This window comes from Vombatus ursinus, unplaced genomic scaffold, assembly GCF_900497805.2.
Source record: "Vombatus ursinus unplaced genomic scaffold, bare-nosed wombat genome assembly UNPS02014778.1, whole genome shotgun sequence".
Taxonomy (NCBI): Eukaryota; Metazoa; Chordata; class Mammalia; order Diprotodontia; family Vombatidae; genus Vombatus; species Vombatus ursinus.
Genome location: NW_020954556.1, coordinates 38,358,424 through 38,373,486, shown reverse-complemented (window position 1 = coordinate 38,373,486; position 15,063 = coordinate 38,358,424). Strand labels below are relative to the sequence as shown.

The following is a 15,063-nucleotide window of genomic DNA, read 5'->3' as shown; positions in this document are numbered from 1 at the left end:
CCAAACTTAATGCCCTATCTCCAATAGATGAATGACCACAAGGACACTCCCTTCTATCAGGAACAAGTTTATGGAAGTGGGCTAAACTAGACTTGAAGGTTTCTGCTTCCTGAAAGATCTACTTTCTAAACCCCTGAAACAATGTTTACTTTCTAAGCTCAAGTGTAGAATTTGATGGATGTGCTACCATCAAAAATAACATTCAAATCTCAAGGAGACCTTGAACTGCTCAGAGCAGCTTTTGGTTTCACTCATAATTCTGCACTTTAACTTTGCTTATGAGAAAGTAAATGCACATAAAGTAATATTAAAAACTCTAGTTTTGCTATAATCTATTCATATTTCCCTTAATTCTTTTATGACTTAATAGAGTTACTACTCACACAATCTTCTCCATCAAGCAATTTCCAAACACTTCATTGTGAAGAAGCGTTCACTTTGACATGCTTTTTCTAAACCTAAGTGGACACCAAGTCCTACCAAAAGTTAATTAGTCAAACATTATCCATTTTACATTTAAACCTTCAAATTCTGATATTTGTCAGTTTCATTAGCAAGTAGCCATTTTCCAACTGCCACTTCACACAAAATATAGTTCTAAATAATTCCACTATTAGAAAGGTTTAAATACAGTGCGACATTCTCATCAACAGTGGTGTAATGTTAACATTGGTTTTTCATTACAATTATTTATAGGAAAAAAAGTTATACTTGTGTGACAAGTGTTACAATATAACCAACCAAACATGCAAAAGAAACATAGTAATAATCCTTACCACCTATGTAAAACATTAAGGACAATTGTTTTAGGTGAAGACAAGCCTGGTCGACTTGAACTGAATATGAAAAAAGAAATATGTACAGAAAAACTTTAATGAAGTCTTTTTTTTTTAAAGACTGTAATCGCAGCAATGACAATTTATGAAGGAAATATTTACATCATCTTGGCAACAATCAAATTCTTAATTTTTAATCTCCAAATAAATATACAAAAATGAAAATACAATGTTCCCAAAACACCATGTGAGAACTAATCGCACTGCCTATCAACTAAATAGCTCTGCACTCTATTTTAAATTGTGGTTGTAACTGAAAGACTAGTGAACTTAGAGAAGAAGGACTTAGGTTCAAAACCTAGCTCTACTGATCTCAGCATCTGTTTCTTTATTTATAAGATAAGGACACTGGGCTGGATGATCTCTCTAAGGTACCTTCCAGCTGTAAATTCTATGAAATTACCACAGAACCATTAAAGAAAATGTTTGTTTCACAGCCTAACACTTATTAGTAGAAATCCTGATTGCATTTCTGGCAATAGCTTAAGTTCAGGAATGTGGCCTTTCCAGGAAACTATACATGCAAGACAAGAATATATCATTCTCAGGTGGTATGTAAAGCAACTTCACACCAAGAATTTAAATGCACTTTTCAGCCCAAGAGCTCAAACTCAAATAGTAATATGAAAGATCAATAAAATGCTCAATACCCAGAAGAGCTATTACCAGGAAGAAATAAAACATATCTTCAGAATCACATACCTATTAGAGAAACAGTGATGGATAAATAAGGAAAATAGCATCATTAAAAAGCAGAGGTTGGTTAAAATTACTTATGGGCTTTTTGTTATTCAGCAATTTTTCTGTAAGATACTCTCATTATAACTATTGCCTTTACAAAGCTTTTTTTTTTATGAGTTCCAAAGGATTTCATTTAACTAATTTAGACGACTGTAAAATATAGCCATATTAACAAAATAACGCAAGAGGCGAAGGAATTTGTCTATAGGTCCACTGAAAGTCTCAGAAAAAAATCCATACAAACACTCTTTCTGGAAATAGCACAAGGACATTTCAAATTACATATTACAACAGATATGATATATCTACGTATCTGTAAACCATTGCATAAATTTCTCCTTATGTTAATAGATCTGTTGCCTGAAAAGTTTTTTTCAGATTTCCTCCCTCTTACATAAAGACATTTTATTTTGTTTTGTTTTGTGGTGAGGCGATTGGGGTTAAGTGACTTATCCAGGATCACACATAGCTTTATCACTGAAATACATGGTATATGTGATCCTCTGGACAGCAATTTAAATACATGAAAACCCAGACACAAAAAGCAAATCATTTGAGGATTTAAGAGGCATGTATTTGATTAAAAAATATATATAAGGTTTCACTTGTAATTCTAAAAACAAGAATGCTAAATTACTACAAGGAGGGTTAAACATTTTTGACAGTTCATCCATCTCATTACAAGAAAAAAAGATTAGAGGCAAGAATTATACAAAATGACTAAAAGATCTGCAGGACAATGTTCAGAAATTTTAGCGTTTCAGGATTTCAGAAAGAAGTTTGTGAGGACATTTGTTCCATTATGTTGCTTTTGTCAGATGAGCTCTCAAATTTTTAAAAATATTTTTAAATGCCCTACTCTGCATATATTCTTTATGATTACATTGGTTTACAATAGCTACACAATGCCCATCTAAGTAGAAGCAGTGTGGGGCAGAAGAAATACTAAGAGTCAGAAAATCTGGAAGTTATATGAACTGACTTGAACCCTTGCCTCTCTTATGTGAACATGTGACTATGGCTAACTCGCTTTTACTCTCAGGGCCTCAGTTTCCTTATTTGTAAAACGAAAGGGTTAGCCTAAATGACTTCCAGGTTTCCATGGTTCCTTCTAAAATTTTGGTTCTATAATAACTTTGACTTAGAACAAAGCCAATGCCATAATGCATTATTTAACATATTGTGAACCCATTCCAAAATAGATCTAATATTTTTACCCTAATCTTTACAATTCTATCAATTGGGGGTCAGGGGAAAGAAAGAGGAAGTCTAGATCTGCGGATTATTTTGTCTTTTTCCACTAGCCTAGCATAGTACATAGCACACAGAAGGTTTAAAAAATGGACGAATGAATGATCACTTTCAAGTCTACAATTCCAGTTCTGTCCTTTATCCTTAGTTCCAAATATTCATTTTCAACTGCCTGCTGGACATCACACTACCTGGATGTCCTCCTGGCACCTCAAACTAAACACATAAAGAACTAAACTCTCCTCTCCCCACCTCTATCCCCAAATCTGCTCACTTTTAACTTATTTATTTCTGTTAATTTAATACATTCTGTAACACATTCAGGCTCAAAATGTGATTCCTTCTCCTTTATGCTTTCCTCTTCCCCCCATGATCCATGATTTACCAAATCACAGTATCTCTCTTACCTGTATATTCCTTATTACCATCTATTTACCATCCTTTTTACTTTTTACCGTTATTACTTCTATTTTTTTTATTACTTGTGTAATAGCCTCCAGATCCACCTCTCTAACGCCAATTTCTATCTTTCCAAACTTTCTTTCACAAAATTAACAAAGTAATATTAATGCACAGGTCTTATCACATCACCTCCCCACCCATACTTCTGTGGTTTCCCATTGACTGTGTAGTAACATACACACCCATATTTGAAACTTCATAATCTTGTTCCAATCTACACTTTTCAATTTTTTTCTCATGTTATTATTCCCTTTCATATATTGTATGTATTCATCATTCTTATTTTGCCTGCTCCGTGTGTGTGTGTGTATGCCCTTCGATAACACTTTACTAAGGTTTATAAAGTGTCATCCTTGTAACAACCCTCTGAAATACTGCAAATGTTGACGCAAAAGGAAACTGAGGTCTAGAAAGGTGTAATGATTTGCCCATGATCACAGAGTAAGCACTGGAGTAAAAACTCAAATGCTATGGTCTATGTTCTTTTGACTATTACCATGTTACTTCTAACATTTCCTGCCTCAAGAAGCTTACAATCTTTTTTTTTTTGCTAGGCAATGGGGTTAAGTGGCTTGCCCAGGGTCACAAAGCTAGTAAGTGTTATGTGTCTGAGGCCACATTTGAACTCAGGTCCTCCTGAATCCAGGGCTGGTGCTCTATCCACTGCCACCTAGCTGCCCCAGAAGCTTACAATCTTATAGGAGGGATAAGATAAATACAAAAGTTAAAAGAGAGGTCCGCACAATGTGACATAGATTTAAGAGAGAAGGGAACATTTCTAGCTGACAGTGGGAGTAGAATTGGGAAAAATTTCTTAGAGAAACACCTGATTTGAGTCTTAAGCCACTTACATGAACAAACTATGGTTATCTTGGTAGGCCTGACATCTTGTATTATGTAGAAACTTTACAAATAGGTGTACTGCATGATGAACTGAAAATATGCCTGTTAGCAATAAGTTGCTGGATATAGCTTAAATTATTAACTAAAATAAAACTCAAGAATTAGCAACACAAATATATTCACCACATTTATGATTCATTCCCTTGAATAGAGAATTATTTACATTAACTTAAACTAAATATATTCAAAGCAAGAGGAAATACATACAAAGCAATATACAAAAATACTTATTATTTGGAGGAACTACATCATAAAATGATTACAGGGACATAGTTGGATGTTTACAAACAAATCTTAACTTGGCAGAAAAAGCGCATACAGAGCACAGAGTAGAAAAACACAGAATTTGGAAACAGACCTTCTGGGTTTAAATTTTTGATATGACCAAAGTGGCCTTGGGCAAGATACTTCATCTTTATAAAATCGGGGGGAAAAAAAGGAAATGTTTCCAACACATTAAGAAGGCACACTTTGAAATTATGAGGTAAAATAGCAAATAAATCATATATCTAGGGAAAAAGATTTCCTAGAAGCTCTAATCAAAAATAATTTATACTACTTTGACCCCAAACTGCCAAAACATGAGGAAGGACACGAATGGGAAGGACACCCATCACAGATGAGTAGGGGGATATAGTCATCATTATGGGATTCTACAATCAATTCTGAAATTACCATTAACCAAAAAATCCACATACTCTGTTAGGAGTAGTATAAGTTCTAAGGCAGCAATGGAAGGTGTCAAAGAACCAGAAGCTATATGTGAAAGAGCCACACACAGCCCAAGAGTATGGTTTAAATATCACTTGGATTAACTACATAACAAAGACTCAGACCAAGGAATATGAATAATTTATGTCAAGAAATGAATCCTTTTTAAAATTATAAATTTACAAAATTATAAAATGCTTTATAAAATTATACAAGTTTGCTTAAGGAAGTAAAGATATTACAATCAGTTCCCTAAAACTCTACAGCCCTCCAATATGTATTTGAAATAGAATACTTACTTTGGAAACCAATTTAATCCTAGGTGTTCTGTTTTGGAGTATAATATTCGTTCTACCATGTCATAAAGGGGCCTCCAAGGTAACTCCAAGTCATCTCTTGAAAGAAGTTCCTTTTTCCTAAATTAAAAAAAAATTGTAATTTTACTTTTAAATCAAGTGCGGGCATTTAATAATTTTTTTTAAATCATTAAGATTTCCTTGAAAGCATTTCATTTTGGAAGAAGGTTTTACCTTTTTACCATTTAAATGAAGGCAGTGGGTGGAACACTGTGTTACACAGTATCAAGTACAAATGAATACACAAGAAATTAATACATTAAAGAGTCTTTATTGAAAAACAATGCAGTGAAGTAAGAAGAGTCAAAGACTTCTGAATTGTTTGAATTGTACTGAATCATAGCTCTGCTATTTATTACTATGTGACTTTGGGCAAGACATTTAACTTCTCTGGGCCTCAATTTTTTGTCTATAAAAGGAAGTGCTCAGACTAGATGATTTCTAAGGTCTTTTCTAACTTTAAATTTAAGATAACCATTGAGCACTCACTCTATGCCTAAGCTTTGAAAGAGACAAAAAATTCAAGTGATCCCTTTTTTCTTGAGACTTAGAACATAGCCGATGGATGAACAAAACTAAGAGACATAAAATGATCAGACTAAATGATCAACTAAATGTAAAAACAGCTGCAATGCGACAGCAATATGGTGACCCAGTGAAAAGTTAAGATACAAGTTGCTGGTCACTGATCAATAGCACTAAGTTTGTACTTCTTCAAGAGATCTTATTTAAAATAACCCCAACTGAGCTACTTCTACTAGATAAGTGACAAGGATCTGTTAACCTTCGATTAATAAATAATCTGAAGTACTATCAATCAAAGAAAAGACTTTAGAAAGTCCATGTTTTAAATTTTTAAAGCCTCTCTGAGGAATTACCAACCTAGAAGTTCTGCATAGCAGTTATTAGAGCTACAGAAAAACTGAGCAGGTATGAAGTGTCAGAAGTGTTCCAGTGACAAATTACTCTATGTTTACATTTCTTTTAGAGCAAATTAACAACTACTTTTGTTCAAACTGCATGTTGATATCCATGCCAGGAGGTTAAAAGACTAAGGGAACACCTTCCAACTCCAAAGGAATATTCTTTAGCAGAAATGATATTTATGGGGCACTTTATGTATATAATCTCATTAAAAAAAAAAACAAAACCTTAAAAATAATCCTATGGGAGAGAAGGTACAGTTGTAATCTCCATTTTACAGTAAAGTGAGGAAACTGAGGCTCAGACATGTTAAATGACTTGCCCAGGTTGTACTTCTTGTAAATGTCTGAGGCAGTAATTGAATTCAGATGTTACTGACTCTTTATCAAGTATTCTACCCACTATGTCACCTTGAAATAATGGGAAACTGCTTTAAAAGGAAAACCAAAAAGAAACTCCTAAGAGTCAAAGGAGAATTCTAAGCTTTTAGGAGACAGAAGAAAGATGGAGACAAAACTATTCAAACTATCTAAGAAATAAAAGGTTTTTCCCATAAAGAGAAGACTCTCTAAAGAGAAACAATTTCCTATGTTCCAGAATAATGACCACAAACTAAAGGTACTGCCAACAAAGAGGATCAGAGGCCTTGGACACAATGAGGTCTGACGGCTGATTTCCGTTGAGGGGTACGAAGGTAACCATCTGTCAACCAGGAGGTATGCTTACTTCCTGGGGCATCTACACAAGACTTATCAAACCCGATGACCATTACCCACATCTAGTGATACACGCAGAAACAAATGATTCTTTCAGAAGCAACTGGGAAGGTGTTTTGTTTTTTTTTTTAGAGATTATGAAGTCTTGAAATTAAAGACCTTATGAATATTAGTACCATTTTCCTCACTGCTATGAATTGAAGCTAGGGACTTCAGAAGAGAAAAGAGGGCATAGTAAGAGAACAGCTATCTAGAAGTGTGGTGTCAGAAATTAGATTTGGAATTCTGGACCAGAGCTTAAGAGAAGAATGTCTTGGCCAGGGATGATAGGTTGTGAATCTAACAAGAGCTTGGAAGAATATATATGGCTAGAAACTTGTACATGTGATGTTGTGATGGATCTTAAAATGAAAATAGTGGGGGTTGTCACTGAGTCAAATGCTAGGGATTACTACAGGTATGACAAAGAAGGAAGGATAGAAATGGAGGAGTGCCCAAAATTAATATTGTTGACTTTAGATATCTACATAGAAATATACAGAATACTGAATACAAAGTGAAAAACAATGAGACAGTGGATAAGAACACCAATATGGAACCAAAGTACCTTCTTTCAAATCCTAACTCTATTGTTTCTATGTATGTGACCTCTTAGTCAACCTCTTGGGATGTCCAATATCCTCATCAAGAAAATGAGGGTGCTAGAAGAGATATTACATAAAAAGTCTCTTCCAGGTCTAAAGCCTATGAGCACATGGATATCACAGACTTAGGTCATGCAATTCATGACTTTTTTTAAGGCAATGGAAGAGTAAATCTTATCCAAAGGGAATAGATAAGTTTAAAGGCACAACAGAGTTGTGGAATATCATTGAACACAGAAACACACACACACACACACACACCCATGTGGAAATCCCACAGGAAGGAAACATGGAGGAGGAACAATGAAAAGAAAAACAGAATAGATAATATGGTTGGAATATATTACAGAACCTCAAGCCAGAAACAGAAAGTGAGTAATGAGTTCCAAAAGTAGTTCATATAGTTGACTTAGCAGTGGGCTACAGAACTGATGGGTAACTTTGGAACTTCAAATATCTGGATATACTTCATCAAGGTTAAAAGCATACCAGCTGAAAGTCTTGCCTTGTCGATAATTTCTTCCTTCAGGAGATGGAATAGAGAAAATGAGAAGCTGAACAAGCCTGATTATAAACAAATTATTTCCTTCCAAAGGGGAAAGAGAACAAATTCTTTAAAGCAAAGGTTCTTAACCTTGGGTATGTAAACTTGTTTTTGTTTAAATGTCTTGATAACTTGTTTCAATGATTGTTTTTTCCCCTAGTCTTTTGTATTTTATTTTATATTTTTAAAAATATTATTATTTTTTTTTAAGGCAGTTGGGGTTAAGTAACTTGCCCAGGGTCACACAGCTAGTAAGTGTCAAGTGCTTGGTCTGAGGACAGATTTCAACACAGGTCCTCCTGACTCCAGGACCAGTGCTCTATCCACTGCGCCACCTAGCTGCCCCTAAAAACATTATTCTGAGAAAGGATGGTTGGGCTTCACCAGACTGCCAAAAGGGTCCATGACACAAAAAAGTTAAGAATTCCTGCTCTAAACTCATAGGCCAAAAACCCTGACTCTTGATTCCTAGCAAAATTCTTAATGGCTTGTGAACATTTGGAAAAGAAGTGATTGTTACATGCGCTTAAGAACAAGTTATTCCAGGTTTACCTTATTTCCTTTTCTGATAGGGTTACTATACTAGAGATGCAGGAAATGCCACGCATTACATATTCAAATTATAGGAAAACATTTGACAAAATCTTCTCCCAAATCCTTGGAGGCAAGAGGGAGAAAGAGGAAGAGGGAGAGAGGGAGAGGGGGGGAGGGGGGGGGAGAGAGAGAGAGAGAGACTAGATGATAATACATTTGGATATTTTTGGAACTGAACGAAGGGATCAACAGATTGGAGATTAATGAATTAATGTTAGCCACATAACGTATAAAAGCGTTCTTAGCCCTCATCTATCACAAAAGTACAGACCAAGTCAAGTACAGTATGCTTGACTCCAGTGTCTCAGTTGGAGCACATTTTAAGAAAGGCAGTATGGTGGGCTGAAAAGAGTTCTAGATTTAAGACTCAGAGAAACCTGGCCTGAATTATGGCTTTCCTAATCATTACTCTGAAGAACCTTGGGGGAAAAAAATGGCCCTCAGTCTCCTCATTTGTTAAATGAGAGGATCTGACTAGATAATCTTGGAGGGTCCTTCTAGCTCTAGAAACCTTAGAAATATCTTGCCTAGTTCTGGGCACTGAAGGACATTGAGAAACAAAAGTAGGTAAAAACAAGAGTCTATCATAAGACCCACTGAAATATATCCAAGGATGCAACAGCATAAAAGAATTGTTTGCAAAACCTGGGAACGTTTAGTTTAAAGAAGATTTAACTGAGACATCAAATACCTATAAGGACTGTTATACAGATAAAAGATCATGCTTGTTTTTATTAATCCATAGGTATAATTTTCATCAACAGATGAAAACTACAGGAGGAGACTTCAACATCCTAATAGCAAAAACTTAACATTTAACTGTTTTAAACTATATTTAAACCTCTATTGATCAGAGAAATGCAAATCAAAAAACAACTCTGAGGTACCACCTCACACCCTATCAGATTGACTAAATGCAACATAAAAGGAAAATGATAAGTGTTGGAGGGGATGTGGGAAAATTGGGACACTAATGAATGTACTGGTGGTGGAGCTGTGAACTGTTCCAACCATTCTACAGAGCAATCCGGAACTATGCCCAAAGGGCTATAAAACTGCATACCCTTTGACCCAGCAATACCACTACTAAGTCTGTATCCCAAAGAGATTAAAAAAAAAAGGGTGGAGGGGGAATGATCTATTTGTTCAAAGATATTTATAGCAGCTCTTTTTGTAGTGGCAAAGAACTGAAAATTGAGGGGATGCCCATCAACTGGGGAATGGTTAAACAAGCTGTGGTATATGTCTGCGATGGAAAATGATTGTGCTATAAGAAATGATGAGGAGGACACTTTCAGAAAAACCTGGAAAGACTTACATGAAGTGATGCAAAGTGAAGTGAGCAGAACCAGGAAAATGTTGTACATAGTAAAAGCAATATTGTACAATGAAGAACTGTGAATGACTTAGCTATTCTCAGCAAAACAATGATCCAAGACAATTTCAAAGGACTCAAGATGAAAAATGCTATCTATCCACTTCCAGAGAAAGAACTAATGGAGCCTGAATGAAGACTGAAGCATACTACTTTTCACTTTAAGGAAATATGTTTTGTGTGACTGCATGTGTATAACCTATATCAAAATGTCTGCCTTCTCAGCAGGGAGAGGGAGATATGGAACTCAAAATTTTGAAAAACAAATGTTAAAAATTGTTTTTACATATAATTGGGGAGAAAATAAAAATTGGGGAAAAACAAAAAAAACAAAAAACAGTTGCCTAGAAGTGGGATAGGCAGCTTCATGGGGTAAAGTTGCCCCATCAATGGAAGTCATCAAGTTGAAAATGAAAAATAACTTGCTATGATGCAGAGAAGGTTCCTGCCTTTGGCACGGTTTGAACTAGATGTTCTTTGAGGTCCCTTCCAATTCTACGAACCTATGTCCAAAGGTGAAGGAATTCAGAAGGCAGTGAATTTTCATTGGAGGCATCAGAAAGGGTATAATGAAAGAGATGGATTTTGAATTTTTAAGATAAAAGATTCTAGTAAAGTGATAAAAAGTTACAAGTATGGTAATAGCATTCACCAGAAAGTTTCCAAATAGAAATTCTTTATTTAGTCTTCCCATCACAGAATATGTATTTAATCTTCTAAAACCTTTCTGGGGAAAAATCCCAGACATATTCCAACTTACTTTAAAAGATTTATCAAGAGACGGGCAAATCCCTGCATCATGCTGATCTCCAGTTTCGGAATTGATACCAGCTCATATAATAACTTGATAAAAAGTACATGATCTTCTTTGCTAAATTTTCTTCCAAAAAGCCGAATATATCTAAAAAGGGGGAAAACATATGTTATGTAAACATATAATTAATATATGGCTTTTAAAAAAGCATGTCAGTCATTTCTGTAACAATTTCATTTCTGTGTAGTTTTTCCATATATTTTTCCCTAATTCCATTTCTCCTCAAGATGTGAATGTGCAAACAATTCTCATATTTAATTTTTGCAGAAGATTGTAATTTTAAATTGTAAAAGTATTATAATATTTGAGATTTAATCATCCTACAGAGACATTTAATGATTAATGCGAAATTAATGCAAAATACTTCTGTGTGTTAGTCTGTATTTTACCACAAAGCACCTTGAAAACATAAATTCAGAATTTTTTTCATAGGCAAAATTTCATTCAAATGAATAATATAACTGAAGACCTTCCTGGAAGGATTTAAAAATAAAGTCTACCTACAGAAATCACTTCTCATAATACCAACTGTAAAGAGAAAGAATACTTAGGAGTAAATGTAGAAGGCCCATTTTAAATCTTCCATGATAGGACCTCTGAAGAATGTATAAGATTTTATCAGAGCTATGAAATGTGTTATAGATCTGATACTGATTTCCAAATGTTAAACCATATTTAAAATGAAATTATCTTTCATTTTTGGTAGCTGGGCCCTAGCGTACATTTTCTTTAAAAGAAAAAAGTTTTTTAAAAATTTAGAAAAAAAAAAGAAAAAAGTTTATACTTTTGAGTTAATACAGTACACATTAAAAACTTTACATTTTAAAAGTCCCCAACTTCACCCCCAAAATTTGCTTGAATTCAAATGGCATGAACCATAAACAAGCCAGCAAAGGAACCTTGGTTTTCTTTAAAGTAAATTATTACTAGACATTTACTAATAATAACAACAATAACAACAATAGCATTTATAGGCACTTTAAGGTTTGCAAAGCATCACCTCATTTTATCCTTACACAGTTATTCCTTCCACATCACCACTTTCCCCACTGCAGTTTTGATATACGCAAAAGAAATTAAATGGCAATTCTGGGGGAGTTTTACAGAAACTGCAGGCAACACTGAGCCTATGACCAAATACTTAAACCAAATTTTACAATAAGGTACTGTAAACACCCCATAAAAGAAAAAAATTCAGCCTTCTTCTCTGGTACAAAGGGAAGGACAAAAAACTTTACACTGATTCTCCAGATTGTGGAGGTACCACACCCCTAACCTTCACAATGTGGAAGGGATAAATGCAATAACCTTGGGAGGCAGATGCTGCTATTACCCATTTTACAAGAAACTGAAGGTTCAGGGTCTAAAAAGAATTATATTTCTAACTTTGATTTAGGACTTAACAGTCCTAAATCAGGCAGGTCAAATATCCCCATTTTAACAGAAAGTAAGGCAGACAATAGGAAAGATAGCATGTGAAATAACTTCTATGTTCAAGCACTTTCAACACGCCCACAGCAACTACATTCTTCTACTAAAGACTCTCAAATACTTAAAAGTCAAAACATCCTTATATTGAAACGATTTAGAATATTAAGGGAAATGATGTCCTTTAACCCAAATATTCCATTGCTAGCCATATACTCTTCCAAGGAGGACAACTCTTTCTTTCTTCTTGGCAGAAATGGGGGACTATGGATGTGCTATACTATATGTACTCGCTTGATATTTTTGATTTGTTGATGAGTTTTGCTGAATTAGTTTTCTTCTTCTCTTATTGTTTGTTATAAGGGGTTATTCAGTATACCGAAAAAGTAGGTGATGCAAAAACAAGATATCAATGAAAATAAATTTTTAAAATATTTATGATTGAACACTATAGCATGCCATCAATCACTTATGAAGACAATATTGACTAGACATCAAGATGAGAGAACTACTTCACTTCTTTCACTACAATATCATAAAGCGTAATGTGGTCCTCCTTCTGGACAAAGCTAATATCATTGCCTACAGGTGGCTTTTTCTTTGATATTACCACACCCTTGACTTCTCTTCCAGGACATTGTGCTATCAGTTATTTTCAGTCTCCTATTCTACTGGCTTCTTCTTAACTACCAATAGAAGACTTAAGGTGTTCTATATCCTTTAAAAAAAAAACAAAAACCTTGCTCCAGCCACTTCCCAAGCACTAATTCCTCTCCCCTCCTCTCTCTCTCACTGCCAATGATAGGGACTGGACCTATGATTTCACTAGTATAGGGAATCCCTAGGCGAGGAAACTTTTACCAATAAAGACCAGCACTTTCTCTATAACATACAGTCTTGGAGAGCTGCCACAGCACGGAGAGATTAAAAGACTTGTCTGTGATCACATAGCTGGTGTGTCAGAGGCAGAACTTGAATCCAGGATCCGAAGCTTTCAATGCCAGCTCTCTAGCTATTGCTCCATGCAGCCTAAGCTTCTACAAAAAAACAATCTACACTTGCTGCCTCTTCTACTTCCAACCACTAGCTCCTCAAATCCCTACAATCTGGCTTCTATTTTCAATACTCTTGCTTCACTCAAAAGATCAATAATGATTTCCTTATCATCAAATCCAAGTTTTTCTTCCAGTCTTCATCTTCATCAGTCTTGATCTTAGTGAACCAGACATATTTTTGGTTATCCATTCCTTTTCTGCATTGGTTTCCATGACACTCAATTCTCATGGTTTTCATCTTACCTCTGACAGCTCATTCCCTCACTTTGTCCAGCTCCTCCTCATCCCTGAATTCATCAAATATTGCTATTCCCTAAGTCTCTGTCCTTGGTCCTCTTTTCCCTCGGCCATCTCATTCAATTCTATGGTTTTAATCCTCACTTCTAAAAAGATAATTAGCAAATCTCCATCTCTAAGTTAACCTCCCCAGAACTCTGGTTCTGTATTTCTAAAAGTCAGCTTTGTACAGAGGCAGGCATAGTGGAGAGAATATGGGGACTAGAGTCAGAAAGGGTCGAATTCAAATTTGCCCTTGGACTCTTACTAGCTAGTTTCCATACCTGTAAAATGGGGATAATCAGCACCTACCTCCCAGGGTAGTTGTGAGGATCGAATGCAATAACATTACTTGTTCCCTTCCCTTTCTTCCCCTCCATCTCTACCTTCATGGCCCACTAGTATCTCCAGCTCAACATGCTCTGAACTGATCGAGTTCCAAGCCCTGCCTCCCTTCCCCCCACTCTGCAAAAAAATCAAAAACCAAAACAAAACAGAAAAACTACACATCCTCTTAACTTCTCTAATAACTTTGATCATATCATCCTTCTCCCAGACTTGAAACCTTAGAATCCTCTTAAAAGTCTTTAGTTCCCTCAGGACAAACATGCAATAACAGTCAGTTTCTTAACCTCTTTCCCATTCTTTTCCCCTTTCTATTCTGACTCTTTCAAGTTCAAGATTCCATTACCTTTCCTTTAGACAATCGCTGCAGCTTAGCTGGTTTTCCCGTCCCCAATCTCTCCCTGTCTCCATCATGCCACAAAATCTTCCTAATATATCACTCTGATTATATCATTCCTGTACTCAAAATCAAGATTGTTACTGCCTTCCCACTGCCTTCTCAATAAAGCATTAATTTCTTAGGAAGACATTCTAGCCCCTCCACAACCTTGCTTCAGCCTGCCTTCAACTGCCTTTCACATACTCTAAATTCTAGCCAATGTGAACTACTCACCACCTTCCATTATCCTGTCCTTTCCTGCACCCAGGTTAACAGTTATACCTGAAATGGCCTCTTCTACTGCTTGCTGAATTCCCTCCCTTCATTCAGTGTCTAACATGGATTTCACCTCCTCCATGAAGCCTTCCAGCCTTTACTTGGAGATTTCTAATGAGGGAGGGAAATACATTACCTTCCAAAGCAACCTAGTCTACTTTTGGGTGGACTATTAGGGAGTGCTTCTTTTCAGCATGAATAAATTTGTCTCTTCACACAGTTTTCAATTTTGCCCTTGAGGGTTAAGGAGAATGATCCTAATTGAACTGAAGCCTAGTAGTAAGTACTTTATTGCTAAAATACAGAATTTGTCTGGTTCTTGAGATATTCTAAGTCTTCCCTTGTTTTCTACAATATTCCCTTCTCTTCCCAGAATTAAGTGACTCCTGTCTTTATACATAGCATAATAAAAGATCCTCACACTTTTATCTAC

At 35.5% G+C, this 15,063-nt stretch overlaps 1 protein-coding gene across 1 annotated transcript in view; it reads right to left on the bottom strand.

Moving 5' to 3' along the window:
• PSME4 (proteasome activator subunit 4) overlaps positions 1-15,063 on the bottom strand; it is a 106,685-nt gene that overhangs the window by 77,572 nt on the left and 14,050 nt on the right. Inside the window, exons 2-3 of the mRNA XM_027865123.1 lie at positions 10,818-10,958; positions 5,204-5,320 (exon numbers count right to left, since the gene is read on the bottom strand). Coding sequence (XP_027720924.1) covers positions 5,204-5,320; positions 10,818-10,958 — 258 coding nt within the window. The remainder of the gene's footprint in view (positions 1-5,203; positions 5,321-10,817; positions 10,959-15,063) is intronic.